This window comes from Merops nubicus, unplaced genomic scaffold (genome assembly GCF_000691845.1).
Source record: "Merops nubicus isolate BGI_N331 unplaced genomic scaffold, ASM69184v1 scaffold41453, whole genome shotgun sequence".
NCBI lineage: Eukaryota > Metazoa > Chordata > Aves > Coraciiformes > Meropidae > Merops > Merops nubicus.
In genome coordinates, this window is record NW_008601709.1 from 1,442 (window position 1) to 19,153 (window position 17,712).

Genomic DNA, 17,712 nt, shown 5'->3' on the forward strand with positions numbered 1-17,712 from the left:
AGGGAACAGCTGCTCACCTGTATGAACCAGGACAGGCTTTGTCCATTCTCTGGGGTTTGCTTGCTCTCTGCTTCCATCCCCTATGTCTCATGCCTGTCTGTGAGTTTATTTCCAGCTGAGTTGAAAGAGGAGACCTGGGAAGCCAGATTTCATGTGGATTAGGAGAGGAACCTACCTTTTTTTTTCTGGCTAGCAAATCATCTTAAAATCAGATCTTGGATGTTTGAGATTTACTGCGTGTGTGAGAGACAGGAGGAGAAGAGTGCTGAGCAGGAGACCCAGTGGCTGTTGGGTGGGAGGGAGGAGCATAGTTCTCCCTCAGACTGGTCTGTACACTAAATTAGTGTCTTGTGGCTTTGGGCATTAAGCACTTGTGTAACAGTCAGGTGGACTGCATAAACTTCACACAGCTCATCACAGGATTTCCAGCAGGAAAAACACAGGTTTAAACTGAGTGGAGGGCAGATTGTACTTCTGAGTGGCTGTATGTTTCTGACTGTGTTTCTTTTTTGCCCAGTTTGGTGGGTGAGTGGCATTACTACTCCTTTCCTCTTAGTAGTCTCTCCTTGTAGTAATTAATGCCACAGAGACTTCAGCCTTAAGTTAAGAAATGGACTTCTAGGGGTTTTTTTAACTGCTAAATCAAAGTTTGTTTTCTTTAACTTAACCAATGGTTTTAAAGTGGAGACCATGCAAATGTATATTTTGAGACTATTGGGGAAGAGCAGTCATAGAAAAAAACCACATGACTGGTAGGAATTCCTACATGGAGCTACAAAGCTTAGGAAAAAAAAAATCAACTTCTTCTGTTATGGAATTAAAACTCTTGTTCAAGATCTCAAAAACTACTCAAAAGTGTTAGATTGTTACATTAAGGGTAAAACAGTGACTTTTTATTTGGCTATATTAAAATGTTCTAAAGCAAAAGGTGATATGGAGTGTATAATTCTAAGGAAGGGTGAATGTAAATTAATATTTGTGGGTTTTTTTTCCCTGATGCAGGTTCCTGTTTTCTGGCACTGATAGTGCATGGCGGCTTATCCTAACTCTGTCCTGAAGTGAGGTGGGAAATCTGTCCAATAATCCAGCCTCAGTAAGACAGACAAGGTAATGATAAACATGGTTTTGAAAAGGAAGTGAAAAAAAAAAAACCTGTGGATGGATGCTGTTTTATTTAATGCTTTAAATTACAAAAAAAACCCAAACACAACTTTTGCAACCAACTTCAAGTGTTTATTAGGCTGAGTTAATGTGCCTGCTGTCAAAACTCGTAGGCTGCAAAACATGAATAATGCATTAGTGAGCCTAAATGATATTACAAACTTCACTGTTTCATCAGTGTCTCAGCAACAATCTGATGGTATTAATTGCAGGTCTCTTTTCTCTCCAATTAGGCTGTATCCACCTACCTCCTCTTATGTCTGATTAAGGGAATGAGTTTTGTTCAGTAGTTGCTTTTCTCATTTTTTTTTTTTTGGATGTCATTGGGCTAAACAAAGGGATTTGTGTGAAATATTTGCTTTGTATTAATTACAGAAAAAAACAAACAGAAATTGAATTGCAATCTACAGATAGCATCATACTACATCTTTCTTATGCCAAACTTGGTCACTGAAACAGTAGTTAAATATATATAAATGCATCAAGATATGCTCTACTAAAAGCTTTAGCTGAGTGTCTTGTTTTTCTGGTAGGAAAGAAGTTATTTTCAATGCAGTATTTTAAAAATAGGCTGACCAGAGCACAATTCAGTTTCCTTATAAAGCATTATGTTATCCTTAAAGACAAGTAAAAAGTACCTACATATCTCTACCAAGAATTCTTTTTGCACAAGAATGAGCAGCATGCTTGCCTGCATGTGACTTTGGAAATACCAATTTTGATGTATTAGGGCTGCCTGCTTTTAAGATCTCCAGTATTTGGACTTCAGATGTTAAGGTAGTTGCTTCTTTTAATTGCTCCTTGTTCCAAATCTGTTGTTTTGGCCCTGTCCAAGAACAATGAAGGAACAAGGGGACTAGCTACCCAATTGTTCTGACCATGTAACCACCTGTAATCTTTGTAGTCACCACCTGTAATCTTTGAAATGAGGTATTTTGTTCTGGCAGTCTTCTATTATATGAAAAAATAAAGCCCTTTTCTGATGACCATAATTATGGGCCATGCAAAAATAATAAGATGGTAACATCACCAATATAATGTTTTAAGGCTGACAGCCTTTGCTGCAGTTTCACTTTCCCACAGAGGGATGTACACATGTATCTCAAAAGCAAATCCTAGGGAATATTAGTTTCTTTTTGACATCCTTCCATGACAGCTTACAGTGGATATATTGAAAAAAACCCCGTGTAAGTTAGAAACTTCTAAATGGCACAGATATTTAAAAGATGTCTGACTTAATCTTTACTTTTAAATTCTGAGCACTGGGAACCTTGATAACTGTTAGTTTGGAGTGTTGGATCTTACAGAGCTCTTTGCCCAGGGCACTCTGTTGAGAAATTAGCACACCACAGAATGTTTCTGAGAGAGGTGCTCTGGAGAGCTTCCTAACAGTGCTGTCCAAAAATGGAAGGCTTCAGAACTGTCATCAGTTACATTTAAATAACAGTTTTGTTTTCTAATATGGTTTCTAATGTTTTGTTGTTAACAGGTCTGCAGTGACAGGGAATCCACCATGAATGGGCAGCTGGATTTAAGTGGGAAGCTGATCATCAAAGCTCAGCTTGGGGAAGATATTAGGAGAATTCCTATTCATAATGAAGATATCACCTATGATGAATTGGTGCTAATGATGCAAAGAGTTTTTAGAGGAAAACTTCTGAGCAATGATGAAGTCACAATAAAATATAAAGATGAAGGTAAGATTTAGTTACTGCAGTTGCTCTGATCGGATTTATCTATGGACAGAAACTCTGAAATTCACCTCTTCAAAGCTGACCAGATATGTTGGCAAAGGGAAGTGATTTCTTGTGAAGTCCTTTGAATTGGATGACAGCAGCTGTATCTCTTGTGGCTATGCTGTCTTAACGTAGTATTTCCTCCAGTTTTTCTGAAATATAAGCCATCTGAAGGTTCATTTTTTTCCTGTTGCAGGAAGCTGATCAAAGTCAGATCAAAGACTGATAATTATGCTGGTGCACAGTAAAAAAGCTGCATTACAGAAGCATTTTGGTTCATCTTTCTTAATAGCACAAGGGAACTTTAGAACTGTCTGTGGTACCCAAAATGTCAAATAACTTTTGTTCATACATCTAGACAAGGAAATTTCATTTTGCCCTTGAGAAAGTTTTGGGTTTGTGTCTCTTTTCAGAGACACTGCTCATCAAAATTTCTATGCAATGAAGACCTAATATTTTGGGTCTTGATTTTCAATGGAAGAGAGCTCAGTGGATTTATCTTGGTTTTGTTTTTCCTCTTACCATATAAACAATTTCTTTTTTTCTTTCCAGAATGAGAAAGATGAAAGGAAATTGAATTCTTTTGCATTAAGTTAAAACTGCTAGTCTCTTTTTTCTTTATTCTTACCTGTTCTTTAAGTGTAATTCCCTGTTTTTATGTATGCTTCTAGCTGTCTTTTTTTGAAGAAGATAAGCGTATAATGGAGGTTGTAATTATGGTTTCATTCTTTGGTTGTCTTTCACAGCATAGAGACTTTCTACCTTAAATTTTAGCTTTGTTTGTCTCAGAATGTGCTACTTCTCCACTGGGATGGGATAGCAAATTTCAGTATACATTATTCTAGCTGATTATCACTGTGAAGAGTGTTTAAACATTGTTAGTATCAGAGGAAGTTGCAAATGATTAAGGCAAAAGTACAGAACTAGACTTGAGTTTGATTGCCATCTGAGGACCATGGTGTTCTTTATTTCAGCTAAGCTAAGAGTCTTCATTAAATCTATTTCAGTCAATAAAAGCATTGGAATAGATACATTCTAGCCATTTCCATTTTGTTGTGTCCCTCCAGACTTGGAGGAATGCTTGTCCTCATCTGTTATGAGGAGATTATATTAAGTTTGTCTAAGGATTTCTACTACTTCTACAGCCTTGATCTGGATCTTTTCAGAATTGATGTGCATACTGTTTGAACATTCAGTAGAATGCTTCATCTACCACTCCTGGTTTTGTTTATTTTTGTTGCTGTAACATGTGAGGCTACTGATCTTTAGGCCTGGATATGGGATTTTCTGCTGAAAATTTCTGCGAAATACTGGGGCTTTGTGTCTTCATCAGGTTGTCATGATCCTTGAGTCTAACACAGGTATTTTTCAAATTTGTATGCTTAATTGGAGAGGCTAGGAAACTTCTAATCCCAATCCTTCTGTCTGGATTTGTGGACTAAGATAGTCAGAAACATATTCTCAAGTTACATATAGATTATGTGATGCTTTTACTAATTAAGGAGAAGTTTCAGTTTGATTCAGTCTTACAGAATTAGATTTTATATTCCTAGGCTTTATATTCAAACTGGACATCTTTGAAACATCTGAACTGAGGAAATTGCTCAGCTGGATGTGAAATAATTTTCATGTCCTGGTTAAGGTTCTTAAATATATAGTAAAAGCAATGGCTAAACTAAGAAAAAAAAGCCCAAACAAACCAATTGTTCTTCACTACCTTGCAGCAGAAGGTGATGTTTTTGTGTCAGAGCCAATAATGAATTATTAACTTATACTGCATGTAATGAAGTTGGTGTGCTAGTCACCAGTGCTGAGTACAGTGGACTTCTCAATAGATAATAATTAACATTGGATATTCCTATCTGTATCATGATAAGAGGAATTAAGCTTCATTGACATTCCTTAAAATGAAAAGGTTGTTTGATAAATCTAATACACTTATATTGTCAGACTTCTGTATAACTTGACATACACCTTGCAAATCCTAACATATGTTCTCCTTGGATAACAGCTGGATGGCTGTCAATAGGAATTGTAGCACTGACTTCATGCACCTAATAAAATGCTGTACTTGGTGCTCTTCAGCCTTTTTTTCTGCTAGCAGTTTTAAACAGAAATAGCATTTTTCTTAATGCCTTCAACATAAATGTTAAAATAGGTGGAGGAGAATAAGATGGAATGATCTGTATCCTTTTGGGTGACACTAATCCATGTAAACCATGTGTATGAATGTACATTTCCATGTGGCTATGGAGGATAAACAGTTTAGAACCTTTGTTCAGGCAGTAAATGTGACTATTGACTGCTAGGACAGAAAAGATGGTCTGCCAGTGTCATGCATTGGCAATAGGAGTAAGGATCATTGCCAGGGGAGTATGGAATAGAAGGACTTTGCCTTAATACCCCAGTGGATTTGGGTATTGGCATTTAGGGAAGGATACTGAAAAGCTGGAGGAAGTGTTTGAATTGGAGGGAACTCTGTCTCCTTCAGCCCTTCACTGACAAAGAGAAAATGATTGTGTAACTTTATAAAGTTACTTCTTTGGCTATGACAAACAGGGACACTGTTACCCTCTCTTTCCTGGCACTGGTGAGGCCCCACCAGCAAATCCATGTTTAGCTTTGCCCCCTGCATTCCAGGCTAAAAAGACTTGGAGAAGCTGAAGAGGGTCCAGAAGGACAAGGTGAGGGTGGTGGGTGGCCTACAGGGAGCATGTGGAGGAGCTGGGCTTGTTTGCAAGCAGACAGAGCTAATAGTGGCCTCCAGCTGAGTGGGATTTACAAAGACCATTGAATCCAAACTGTTTCCAGTAGCACCAGATGGCAGCAGTCAAGCTGCAGTTTGAGAGGTGGAGCGTGAGTTTTGGCCAGGAGGGCAGTGTGTCACTGGAGCAGGTTGCCTAGTGGGGCTTTGGAGTCTCTGTTCTTGGAGACATTCCAGTCTCTGCTTGATGAATCTGTGACTGACTGCTGTCAACAAATGTATTTTGAGCTTGTGGAAGTGCAAACAGGACACAAGATACAGAAAAATCTTTGGAGAAAATAGTATTTCTTTCAAGGAAACTTGAGAACTATTTTGTGTCATCAGTTTGTTAGCATGTGTAAGTTTTCTTGTTTATTTTGTTGGAAAGCAACTTCTTTGAAGTCTGACAGCTATTGTTAGCTGTGGTACTACACGAAGAAAACCTTCCATTGCAGAGGTGTTACTTGTAGTCAGGTTTGACAAAATTAGAATATGTAGTTCTTCAGATGTTACAGCTTTTTCCAGCCTGCTCAAGTCTTGTTTTCTCTGGGATACTGTTGAGTAAGCAAAAGATGCTAATGTGGATTGTCCTGACTTAGGTTAAAAATTGTGGGAGACCAGGCTTAATAGGAACTTGGTATCTTTTTTGGGTATTAATAGGATCAAAGGTGCTCTGGTTCTTTATGCATAGGCCATTCTATCTTAATAAAAAAGGATCCCATACAGTTCTAATATTGTTTCTGTGACTGATGGCAACGTGCAAATTCATTAGGATGGATCGGGATGGGAGTCAGAGATGAAATGACACAAATAAATGGCTAAGAGTTGAGACTTCTTTTCTTTCAGACCAAGATTCTGACATGTTTTCTTCTGACTACTTTGACATCTTCATGTCTTCATTGCTATTTCTGTGTTAATTACTATTCACTTTTACACAGGGATTTTATTATCATTCCCTTGTTGAAAATGAGTCTTGCACCTCAGTGTTCTGAGTACAGCCTGAGAAAGCATTCTAGTAATTTAAAATTTTCCCTTGTTAGTGTGTGTGTCCTGTCTTCTAAAAATTGAATCAGGACTGGCTTGTGGCATCTATCTTGACTCCTGTCTGCTCACAAACAGCACAGTTTTGGAGCCACCTGAAATAGGCATAGAACTTTCACTGGCAGTGTCATTCTTTCTGGTGTTGGACTTTCTCAACTCTTAGCTTCATTGTTTCATCCTGTATGTGAATATAAAAGAATGATAAGTTATATGGAGCTTTCAGAAGGCTCCTTTTCAGAGCCTGTCATGCTTTTCTCTTTCCTTCTGTGCATAATTTCCCTGCACACAGACTCTTGTACTAAAATAATAAACTTTTCCTGGTAACTTGGGAATCAAATAAGGGAAGTTATTTTTGAGTGATGAAGGAGCACTTTTGCCCTAGCATGAAGTTCAGTAGTTAATGGGCTTTCCTTTTAATGTAACTTTTTCATGTTCTTTTCAGATGGAGATCTTATAACAATTTTTGATAGCTCAGATCTTTCCTTTGCAATTCAGTGCAGTAGGATACTAAAGCTGACGTTGTTTGGTAAGTATAGAAGATTGTGTTTTTTTTAATAATGTTTATTAAAATTCAGCCAGTAGGTTTCACTTCGAGGTACTAAAAACTTCCAGTTTGTCTCCTGAGAAGAATGAAATCCATAAGTTAAAAAATACTGGATTAGTGCATGATACCTATTTTCTGTCTTGATGTTTCATGTGATATCTGAACTTACAGAAAAGGAAACTGTTTCTTTTTATAAGATTACTTAAAGTATGTGGCATACATTTATATGTGGTCAAGTTTTTTTTTCCTTAATGTTATTTTCCATGTTATCTTTCACTCTAGCATTTGTGGGGTTTTCCCCATAGTTGAGTGAGAAATTTAAGGTTATGAGTGCACTGCTAAAGAAGAACATTAATTGCTTTAAGTTGAATAGATTTTTAGCATTTATCTCTTAGTCTTTGTATAAAATAGTTCTTTATTGATGCTATGGGTAAACCAAGGAATAGCAAGCAGCCTTTAACCTGGCCACTGACCTTACTGAGGAATTGCAGTAGTGTTGTGTGTGCTGCATTAGTTCTGAAGGGCTGGCTTTCCACAGCTAAGTATATTTGTATTGTTCAGGGTATATTCATGGAAGAAAGTAAACAATGCTGAAATTTACTGCAGGCTTTCCTCTGCAGTTCTGGTACTATGGATTATGCTGAGCTGAGATTATATTAAAGGAACAATAAGTTCTAGAATGAGCTCAGGCTGTGTTGGCTGAACTTTAAACCCCACAGAGGATGATAATGCTACAAACAAGTTAAAACTGAAGGTGACTTTTTTTAAATTTTAAACTGGATATCAAAATGTTACTACAGCCTTAAGTTTATCTAATTTCTGTTTGATAATGCTGCGAACAGGTAACAATTGAAGGTGGCTTTTTTTTAAATTTTAAACTGGATATCAAAATGTTACTACAGCCTTAAGTTTATCTAATTTCTGTTTTGCAGTGAATGGACAGCCAAGGCCCCTAGAATCTAATCAGGTGAAATACCTGCGCCGAGAGCTGATAGAACTTCGCAATAAAGTCAATCGTCTGCTGGACTGTTTAGAACCACCACCTGAACCAGGGCTTTCCACCAGCCTGCCTGAAAGTGGTAGGTAGGCAGCCTGGCAAAGAATGGTTTGGTTTGGTTTGGTCTGCAGAGTTGTGTGCTGTTTAACCAAGTGAAAAATGGAAGCTTGAATACTGGTTGTGATCCTTCTCAATTGTTGCCTGATGGTCCAGAAGTAAGTTTTTAATGCTCAGTGGTTTCAGAGGTAAAATTTTTATTCAAATTTATTTGGAGTAAGGCATGAAGTTGACTGAGGAATAATAGGAATAAAACTAAGTTTTTGTTGCAATTTATGAAAATGCTGTAACTAACACTTGTGAGTCATGACAACATTTTGAGAGGGCTTTGAGCTGAATTAATAGTTTGTTGTTGCTGAAGAGTTCTTGCTCCCACTGCTTTCTTTGGGCTAGCTCTGATGCTTGTCTTGTCATGTTGCTAAGCAAGTTTGATTCACTAAAAAAGTAAAAAGCAAATTTAGCAAAAATTATATCCACTTTTTTTGCCAGGTTAGGAAATTGAGTCCACACATTTTGAGCTCAGACCAGCATCAGAGCTGTCTCAGGGTAAGCAGCCCAAGGGTGCAGGTAGGGATTGTTGGGGGAGGGCAAAATGGGGAAAGGAGTCTTATTCTTCCAGTTTTGAGGCACTGATCTCCTAGCTTAGGGCTGTTGTACTTTGTATTGTAAAACTACACCTCTGCGTGCTTAACTACAGATTTTGGTTCAGATGGCCACAAAAAATAGTGAATACACTGCTTTTGTATTTTACAAACCAAGTTTTATTGGTTTTGTTGTTTAAAACAAAAACTCAGCCCCTGTTAGTGCAGTATAAGTACTAACTTCAGTGGAATACAGTAGACTCTGGCTATAAACCCTTTGGAAGGAGCCTAGGGTGATGATCCTAGAGTGTGAACAAAACTGGCCAGTTTAAACCCTACCTGTACTTGTTTTTAAGTTAAAATGTAGCACTCTACAAGGTAAGGGGTTTGTGAGTGATTTAGCGTTATGTGTAGAATTGCAAAGGGTTGAATTTCACCTGTCAGTTTAGGAAGAATTCCAGGTGAAGGGAATAGAGCTGAACAAAAACTGCAGTTAATAAAACACCATAATAAATTGGAACCTGTCCTGTAAGTTTTCTTAATTTTGAATTCTCTGTAGGCAGGTCATACCAGAACAATTTGTCTGAAGCAGGAGCATTGTACGTTTGAATTTAAGAGAAAGTGATAAGTGATGCTGATATTTCTCTGTGTCAGTGTTCTCTTTAAGTAACTGCAATGAAACCTAAGCTTTGTCACAGATCACAGTTTCATATACATCACAGATTCATCACTGTTACTCTATCATAAGCATTTCAAAAGCTAAAACATTTAAACCCCCCCACAACTCTGCCATTTTGCATTTTGAAGTTTACAATATGTACGTATGGTGGTGTTCCTGTTCTGAACAATTCATCAGTAGGCATTTTGTTCTGCAGATGCTGTAGATGGCAGGGAAGAAAAGCCTGCTGCTGCTGACTCCAGTGTGAAGCCATCTACTCAGGTCATAGCAGCGAGCATGTCTGCCTTTGATCCCCTCAAGAACCAGGACGAAATCAACAAGAACGTCATGTCGGCGTTCGGCCTGACAGACGAGCAGGTGTCAGGTAAGAGCACATCTTGTGGAAAGGAGAGCAAAACCTCTGCTTAATCCACAACTCAAATCTTTATTTGTAACAAGGCTTTTGTGTTTTGGGTGTATTAAGCTGTGTGCTGTATTTGCTGTTTCTTTTCAGGGTTCTGAAACTTAGTATATTGAGGTGTTGTAATTACATTCTTTTAACTTTCATATACAAAACGCTGAAGTCTTGATCTTGGTTTTAACTTGGAGTAGAAAATACCTTGAAATTTTAAATAAGAATTATTTAAAGCTGTTGTGTAGCATAACTTAATCGGTATGTGCCAGTGGTAGAAAAACAGTATCCACTGCTCTGCCTTAGGATTTGGTCTTGGAGTTCATGTTTCTTGGCTTGTGCTTCTTGTGTTTGAGTCAGTCAGAACATTTTGTACAAACCCACCTTTTCTGTTTCATTTCAGAGGTAGTGTCAACTTTTTCACTGTGAGCAGAAAGGAATAACATACTTGCCTGAATTAGTTTTATTCTTGAAGAGCTGCATGAGTCTTGGCTCCACCTAGTAGTAGAATGCTAAATGTATAAAACCCAATTATACTAAACTGAAAGCAGTCAACTTAAGGCAGGATAACTGAAGTCAGAAAAGCAACATAAATTGTAATAAAGAGTCTGATGCAGAATACAGAACACTGATATTTGCACAGCATCTGCGTGTGTCTGGCAAAGTTTAACATAGCATTGAAACTAAAACTGCTGTTACCTAACAGGATTTCCTGTGTACTTTAGAGAAAGTAGATTTTTTTATGATGTGTGTACAGGTGGGCAAACTAATAGTGCCTGGAGCTCATTTCTACAGTACAGCTGCCATGGCAAAAGTAGAGTGAAGAGGAATAGAGCTGCACTGTGTGACTGTGTAGGATCTGCAGACTGAGGAGGTGTCTTCAGATTGGGGTACTGGTCTGTGGATCAGGCCTATTGAGTGATATCTCTTCCTCCATGGCATATTTTTGGGTATTGTCACAATGTGGTTATTTCACAAACCAGATAAAGGCTTGATGGTACTTCAAAACTTACAATGGGCTGTCTTTGAACAATGAAGTGATGGAGTATGAAGTACAACTAATGGAAAACGAGTTAAATTTTGAAGGAGTGGTTTTGTCTTCTGGTACAAAGCAATAGTGTCACTTAATGCTTTGTTGATACAGCATGAGTGTGTTGTGATGGAGAATGAAGTACAACTACTGGAAAACGAGTTAAATTTTGAAGGTTTTGTCTTCTGGTACAAAGCAATAGTGTCACTTAATGCTTTGTTGATACAGCATGAGTGTGTTTGTGTCTTCATAATCCTTTGATAGAGGGAACTGACTTGACTATGATTTGAATGTATGAAGAATTTCAGATGACCATTTAAGCAGGATGTAAGAGATCCTATTTCTAAAGCTATAATCCAAGCTATGTATATAAAGACAAAAAGAGAAGTAGGCAGATTTGATTCATTTTCCCCCTAATAAGGGTAACGTGAAAACACAGTTACAGGCTTGTTGGATGCATGAAGGGGTTTATCCCACAAATGGGTCAGGTTTCTTGGAAGGATGAGATTTGAGTGACCTAGAGAGAGGTGGAAAATTTGACCCCCTAAATTTTTTCCAAGGAGAATTTAGATGTGCAGATAAATCTGGTTTTAGCGTGATGCTCTCAAATGTTTATCTGTGGAAAACTAGAAAAAATGTTAAAAACTTTGCAAGGGAATGGTCTTGTATTGGACTTTTAAAAGAGTTCAAACTGTGTGTTCATTTCCTGTGCTGTATTTTGTTCTTGCTCCCCCAGGACCACCCAGTGCCCCCGCAGAAGAGCGATCGGGAACGCCAGACAGCATCGCTTCCTCTTCTTCTGCAGCCCACCCCCCTGGGGTTCAGGCACAGCAGCAGCCCTACCCCACAACACAGCCACAGACTGGGCAGGTGGAAGGTAGGCAGCTTGGTTTTCTGCTCTGTGAGACGTGGGTGAATGATGGTGTCTGAACGAGTCATCAGTGGCTGTGACTTCCAATTAGAGTTGATACCAGAGTAGAAATTCATCTGTGCCAATAGGCAGGAAAAGTTTCTTTCCTCTCATGCTGTTCACCAGAGAAACAGCAGAGGGAGCAGCAGCCTTGTCTAAAAGGGTAGGTGGTGCAACATGAGCAGGATTTTCCTGGTACTGTTTCCTAGTTGTATCCCTGCTCACTTTACTGTAAGGCAGATTTAAATACACTGCACTTTAAAAGCTATCTAAGGATCTCTGTTCACATTCATACCCTGTGTGTTGTGTCAGGCTTTTACTCACTAACAGTTTGGCTTGTCCACTATGAATTAAAAATGTCATTTACTCACCATTTCTATCTATGCCTGGACTCTTTATTGCCTTTCCTCTGCTGTGTATGGCTGTGTGCTGCTCAGCTTACACCTTGTAACTGTCTCACATGCATTGTACCTCTGTGGAACTCCTCAGAGCCTCAGCTGGCTCTTCTTTAAAGCTTAAGAACTTAAACTCTGGTATTCAGATTGCTTTGTGCTAATGCTCTTTTGCATGTTATCTGACTCCTAAAAATAAACCTATTCAAAGGTCTGCTACATTTGGGCATCATTTTTCTATTGGTATTTTGTAAGAGCACTGAGCCTTCAGACCTGCATAGTTATAGTTCTGGATGAAACTAGGCATAGAAGTATTTGCTTTGGTATTTCTACCTCCACACAAAGTACAATATTAAGTTTCTGTGTTAGTGTAGAAACCAGTTACAACCTTCTGCTGCTTTCTATACTGACATGAGGGTGAGTTACATGTGAGAGGTGTCACTGAGGGTCATCAGGGCATCCACAGTCACTTGGAATATCTTGCCTGAAGGGCATCAGTTACAATTTGATTAAGCAACTTGTAGTTAGGTGCAATATTAAAGCAAGCATGAATGCTGTTGGTTGCAGAGCAGCTTATAAAACACTTGTTTGGCTGTTTTCAGCTTTTTTGCTTGCTTCCCTAAGAATTAGTCAAGTGATAGAGGCAGCTGGGTAATATATTTGTGATTGTTAACCTCTGAATTTATTTCATAAACTGTTGCTTTTATCCAGACTGTTTAAAGACTTTGCTTTCAAACAAGGACTAGCTTTCCATACTTCACTTCTTGATAGCACCTCAGTCCAGTGGTAATTTGGGGACCTTTGCTGGCCCATCCTGCTGTTCCAGATGAGATGAGAACCAGTGCAGGGCCATGGCCCAGCCAGAATTTTGCATACATTTTGATGGTTAGGTTTTCAACAGGATGTGCTCACACAAAGGGCCCTGCTGGTGCCAAACACGTTCTTGTTAGAAACTAGTTTTAAAATATTAGTTCAGTTCTAAAAGAATCAAAACCCTACAAACAGGAAAACCCTACCAAAACCCAAACACTCCAAGCTTTGCTTCCTTCCCACCTTCCCTGTATTTTGAGGATAGAGGGAAAATGGGATGCAAATCACTTGTTAATCATTCTGGTATATCAGGGATTATTTTTTAATTTTATTCTTTGCCAATAAATGATTGTTTATTAGTTGTTATTAGTGAATACTGACACCTCACTTCTACGTGCTGATACTAATGTATGGCTTGCCTCCTTATAATAGTTTTAAGCACTCACTAGTTGGAGTTAAATCAGTACAACAAAGCTGTTTCAGCATAGTGCTCTCCCTTGTGGCATCCCTGTGCTTTTGCACCACTAAATCCAACTGCTGAACACACAAGAGAACCAGCTGCATACAGATGTGGACACTTAGCCTTTGCTAAAATAGATGTAAAAGTTAATTCATGTGAGCATTTCATGATCTTCTAGGGAAAAGAATGCTGTGTGACTATACCTATCTGGTCTTTTTTCTGAATCAAGCTAAAATGGCTATTTCAGCACACAGGAGCTGAGTGCTGGCCAGTAAATGCTGGCAGATCCTTAACTGCAGTAAGCACCACCAAGTACAAAACCAGACACTGATGCTGCAGCTCATCTTGTTTTCAGAGTAAAAGTATTACCTGAGAAAGGCAACCTCCTGGGTGTTCTTCACCAACTTCCCTCTAGCAGTCGAGTTTAAGAAACAGAAAACATGCATCCTGAGTTTCTAGTTCTCAATTATCAGGCTAACAACCCTAAATTTTCCCCAAGCTTTGTGTTCAGCATTTCCTTCATCCCACAGTAACTGCATACCAGAGAATACTTTGAACGACTGCACCAACAGAAAATCTTTAGAACTTAGTGTGCATGTAAAACAGTAGTGCTTTCAGCTGCAAATAATGCAGAGGAAAGAAGAGATAAGGAGTTCTTTTAAAGCAGTGTACACAGAGGTCTGGGAGGACTTGCAGCAGAGCTGAGTTGCTTTTGTATTGGTGTAGGTCAGAAGATTCAACTTACAGTGTATTTATACAGTCTGCTGATATTTGCAGAATGAATAATAATGGAGTAGCACTTTATAATAGTAGAGTTCCCATGTCTACTCCAGTTCAGCTCTAGCTTTAGTTTTGGCACATAATTGTTTTTGTTCTTTGACTATGCCTGTTGCTAAATTGATTTTTCAGCAGAAGCATAAAGCCTCAGCAGGGCCCATATGTTCAGTCTAAACAAATATTCTGCCTTTTCTTGCCAAGCAATTAGAAACAGTCAATTTAGGAAAAATTAGCATTGAATTGGAATATCCAGGCTTAAGAATGTATGGGTGTTTGTTGGGTTTTTTTGACTTTAGGGTGGATATCCCTGGGTCTCTTAAGAAAACTTGGCTTACAGCAATTCAGATACTAAGAGATGGATGGCTTCTCTGGAAAATGTGGCCAGAGTAAATAGTGTGCAATTCTGCTTACAATACTTTGATGCAGAAATGGTCTTAAGAACATATATAAATAGACAATCTGAGGACATGTTTACCTTTGGAAGTCCTTTAATTTATAGTGTAAATTCCGGATCAGTTACCAAGATGTTAAAAGATTCCTGCTCTGTTACCCACCAGAGGAGCACTAATTAAGGCGCATGGGTTCTGGATCCTCTGAAAATGCAAATTAGTAAGGCTCACATACCAAATTAGAACTATTTCTTCTGTTGGAGATAAACACCATTTAGTCTTCAGAATGGCATGGTTCAGAAACTAGAATCTGTAGGGAGATTTCAGTTGGTAATCAGGTGGAACACATTCAGACTTCACTCTGTGCAGGCTTTTTCATAAAACCATTTACATGTTGTCAGAGGGTTTGTTTCCATGATTCTGAACTGTTAGGATGTTGTTCTCTGTTTATAGTCTAGCTAGCACACTGGGCTTCTAACTAAACCTGTTGTTAATCCACAGGTCAGATGTATCAACAGTACCAGCAGCCTGGTTACCCTGCTCAGCAGCCACAGGCTCAGCCTCAGCAGCAGTACGGGATGCAGTACCCAGGTAAGCAGCTCTCCCACAGCACCTCAGCTCTGCAACCTCTCCTTCAGGGCCCAACCCCCTCAGCTTAGGTTCCACAGGGGCAGGCCCAGGTGCTGAGCAGCCCCAGTGCCCGTGGTTCTGGTAGGAACTAGCACAACTCACAGATCAGCAGTAAAAACCCTGTAGCTGTCTTTGCAGTACGGAGCAGGAGTTGTGTTATCTCAATCCTACTAGGCTGGGAGCAAAAGCAGAGTTCACTCTTCATCAGCAGAATGCATTGTTGGGAAGGGAGGCAAAAATCACCTGAAGTGTTAGCAGTCTGCAGGATTAACCTCTGCATTCTTGGGATTCTAGCAAGTTTATGACTAAAACATCCCAATTTAGCTTCCTTAAATATTTGAGCTACATAAAGATGGTCCCTGTTTCTTCTGTCTAGAATGGTCTCCATGTACAAAAATCTAGTGGTGTGAAAACTGATTATTGTTGTAACTGAGTAAATCCTTAACGATTATAAATACTGTAATTTCAGAGAAACTTTCAAGTGGTAGGGTTTTTTAGCTGTTGATTTTGCTGATACCTCAAGTAAAAGCTTCAGTAGACTTTTAGCAGAGCATTTTAGTGCAGTACTGGTTTATGGGAAGTCGAATATGAAAAGCTGGCTCTTGTGTATACCCAAAATAAACTTCACTTCAGAACAGTTACTTTAAAAGAAGCTGGCATCTAATGGTGCATAGTATATGCTAGGAATCATAACCTAGCTAAAGTACAGGGATGAACCTGTAACAGCATATTCCATAACAAATTGCAAGTTGCTTAATATGCTTAGAAAGTGATACAAAGCATTTATCATTCCTTGTTTTAAACAGTCTTCCTTAAACTAAACAAGACTCCCATACCATTAAGTGACTCAGAGTAGAGCCTGGGTTTTTTTGGTGTGCGATATATACGAGGGAGTGCATCAGTTTTGATGTAGATGGGAACATTTGCAGAGCTTAAGAAATTCCATGTTTATCTTGGACAGAACCCTGGAAAACTTGGAAGTGAAAGTTTGTGCCTCAGCCCTTGTTCTGTGCACTGTGTGAGAGCTGGTTGATTTGGGTCTCTAAATGGTATCTTGTTCTCTGCAGATGTCTGACCCCCACATTTGTAATTAGAAGACAGTGGCAAACTTTCTGAAGTCTAATTTCAGAAGAAGTAACAAGCCTGTTGGAAGTAGAAAGGTCTATCTGACTTTCTTTAGGCTTAAAAACTGAGTGGGGGGAAGAAAAGGAGTTTCCATCTGCTTTCTAGTCATACCCTATCATCATCTAATGCATTATTTTACTGGAGAAGTTCCTGTGAAAGCTGTAGTGCAATGCGAGTTCTGCATTCTAATCAACATCATCTTCAAGTAAGAATGAAAGGCCACCAAAACTGATCCGGGTCTCCTCTGTTTCTCATGACTTAATTCACAATTAACCTAATCTTTCAGAAACAAGTCGTTTGGTGGAATTTTTTTTGAGGACCTAGTGGCAGCAGCCTTTGAAGATCTTGACTCATAGGATTTTTTGTCTGTTCTGCTGTTGTTCCCATGAGTATTGTCTCCTTTCAAACCCATGTCCCTCAAGAGCAGGATCCATTCCCACTCTTGTAGATCTCCTAGGCAAGAATGTGGCTATTTACTCATGGTAGTAAAAATGGACCCTTCAGAGGTTTGTCTCATGAGTAAATTTTGATCCCAGTTCCAAGGTGAGTTTACTCCAGTGCATTCTTCAACCCTTACTCTTTCTGTTTAGGGCTGTGCACTTTTAATAATCTGTGTGTCTGGTGTTTAATGCTGACAGGATTCCAGTCACTGGAGAGGTTTCATTGCAAGTAGCTGCAGGTGTGTTTCACAATGGATAACAGTAGATGTTTCTTTGCAAAAGGCCTTTGTGTCATTTCAAAAGTTTTCAGTAAGCGATTCCCTTTGCAAGCTGGTTGTACACAGAAAATGCAAATTTGGGACGTGTTTAAACCAAAGTTTTGTGTTAAAGTCTTCTGTTCTGCACAACCTTTTCGTAGTTAACCCTAAAGAACAGAAACCTCCTATGATTTAACCAGAGACACGACTTATGTTAAACCCTACCAGTGTTTGCAATCCAGTTCACTTCTGAGTTTTTATTTCGGAAGAGGGTTGTGTTTTCCCTCCTTTGCCAGTGAAGACTTTTGTTGTTCACCTGACGTGGTGGTAAAATACTGATTGTTAGGATTTCATTTTCGTGCCAGTCGCGGGGAAAGCGTTTTCTGGCAGCTGCGGGGAACGTGGCCGTGGTGCAGGGGCAGGACAGCACCCGCGGCTCGCTCGGGCTCTGCCCGCCCCCCGCGGCCCGCAAAGCAACAAAACCCGGTATTTTTTTGTTCTGCGAGCGCCCGTGGGTCCGTGCTCGCTCTCACCCTTTCCTCTTTGCCTTTCCAGCAGGCTA

The 17,712-nt window shown here is 39.2% G+C and overlaps 1 protein-coding gene across 1 annotated transcript; it reads left to right on the forward strand.

The window, feature by feature from the left end:
• Window positions 1–1,003: 1,003 nt before the first annotated feature.
• On the forward strand, window positions 1,004–15,289 carry TFG (TRK-fused gene; the record flags this gene model as incomplete). The annotated part of the gene is made up of 7 exons (XM_008938073.1): window positions 1,004–1,107; window positions 2,651–2,858; window positions 7,124–7,207; window positions 8,158–8,304; window positions 9,736–9,903; window positions 11,697–11,837; window positions 15,200–15,289. Coding segments are annotated over exons 2-7 (814 nt in total), but the record flags the coding sequence as incomplete, so codon positions are not given.
• Window positions 15,290–17,712: the final 2,423 nt, after the last annotated feature.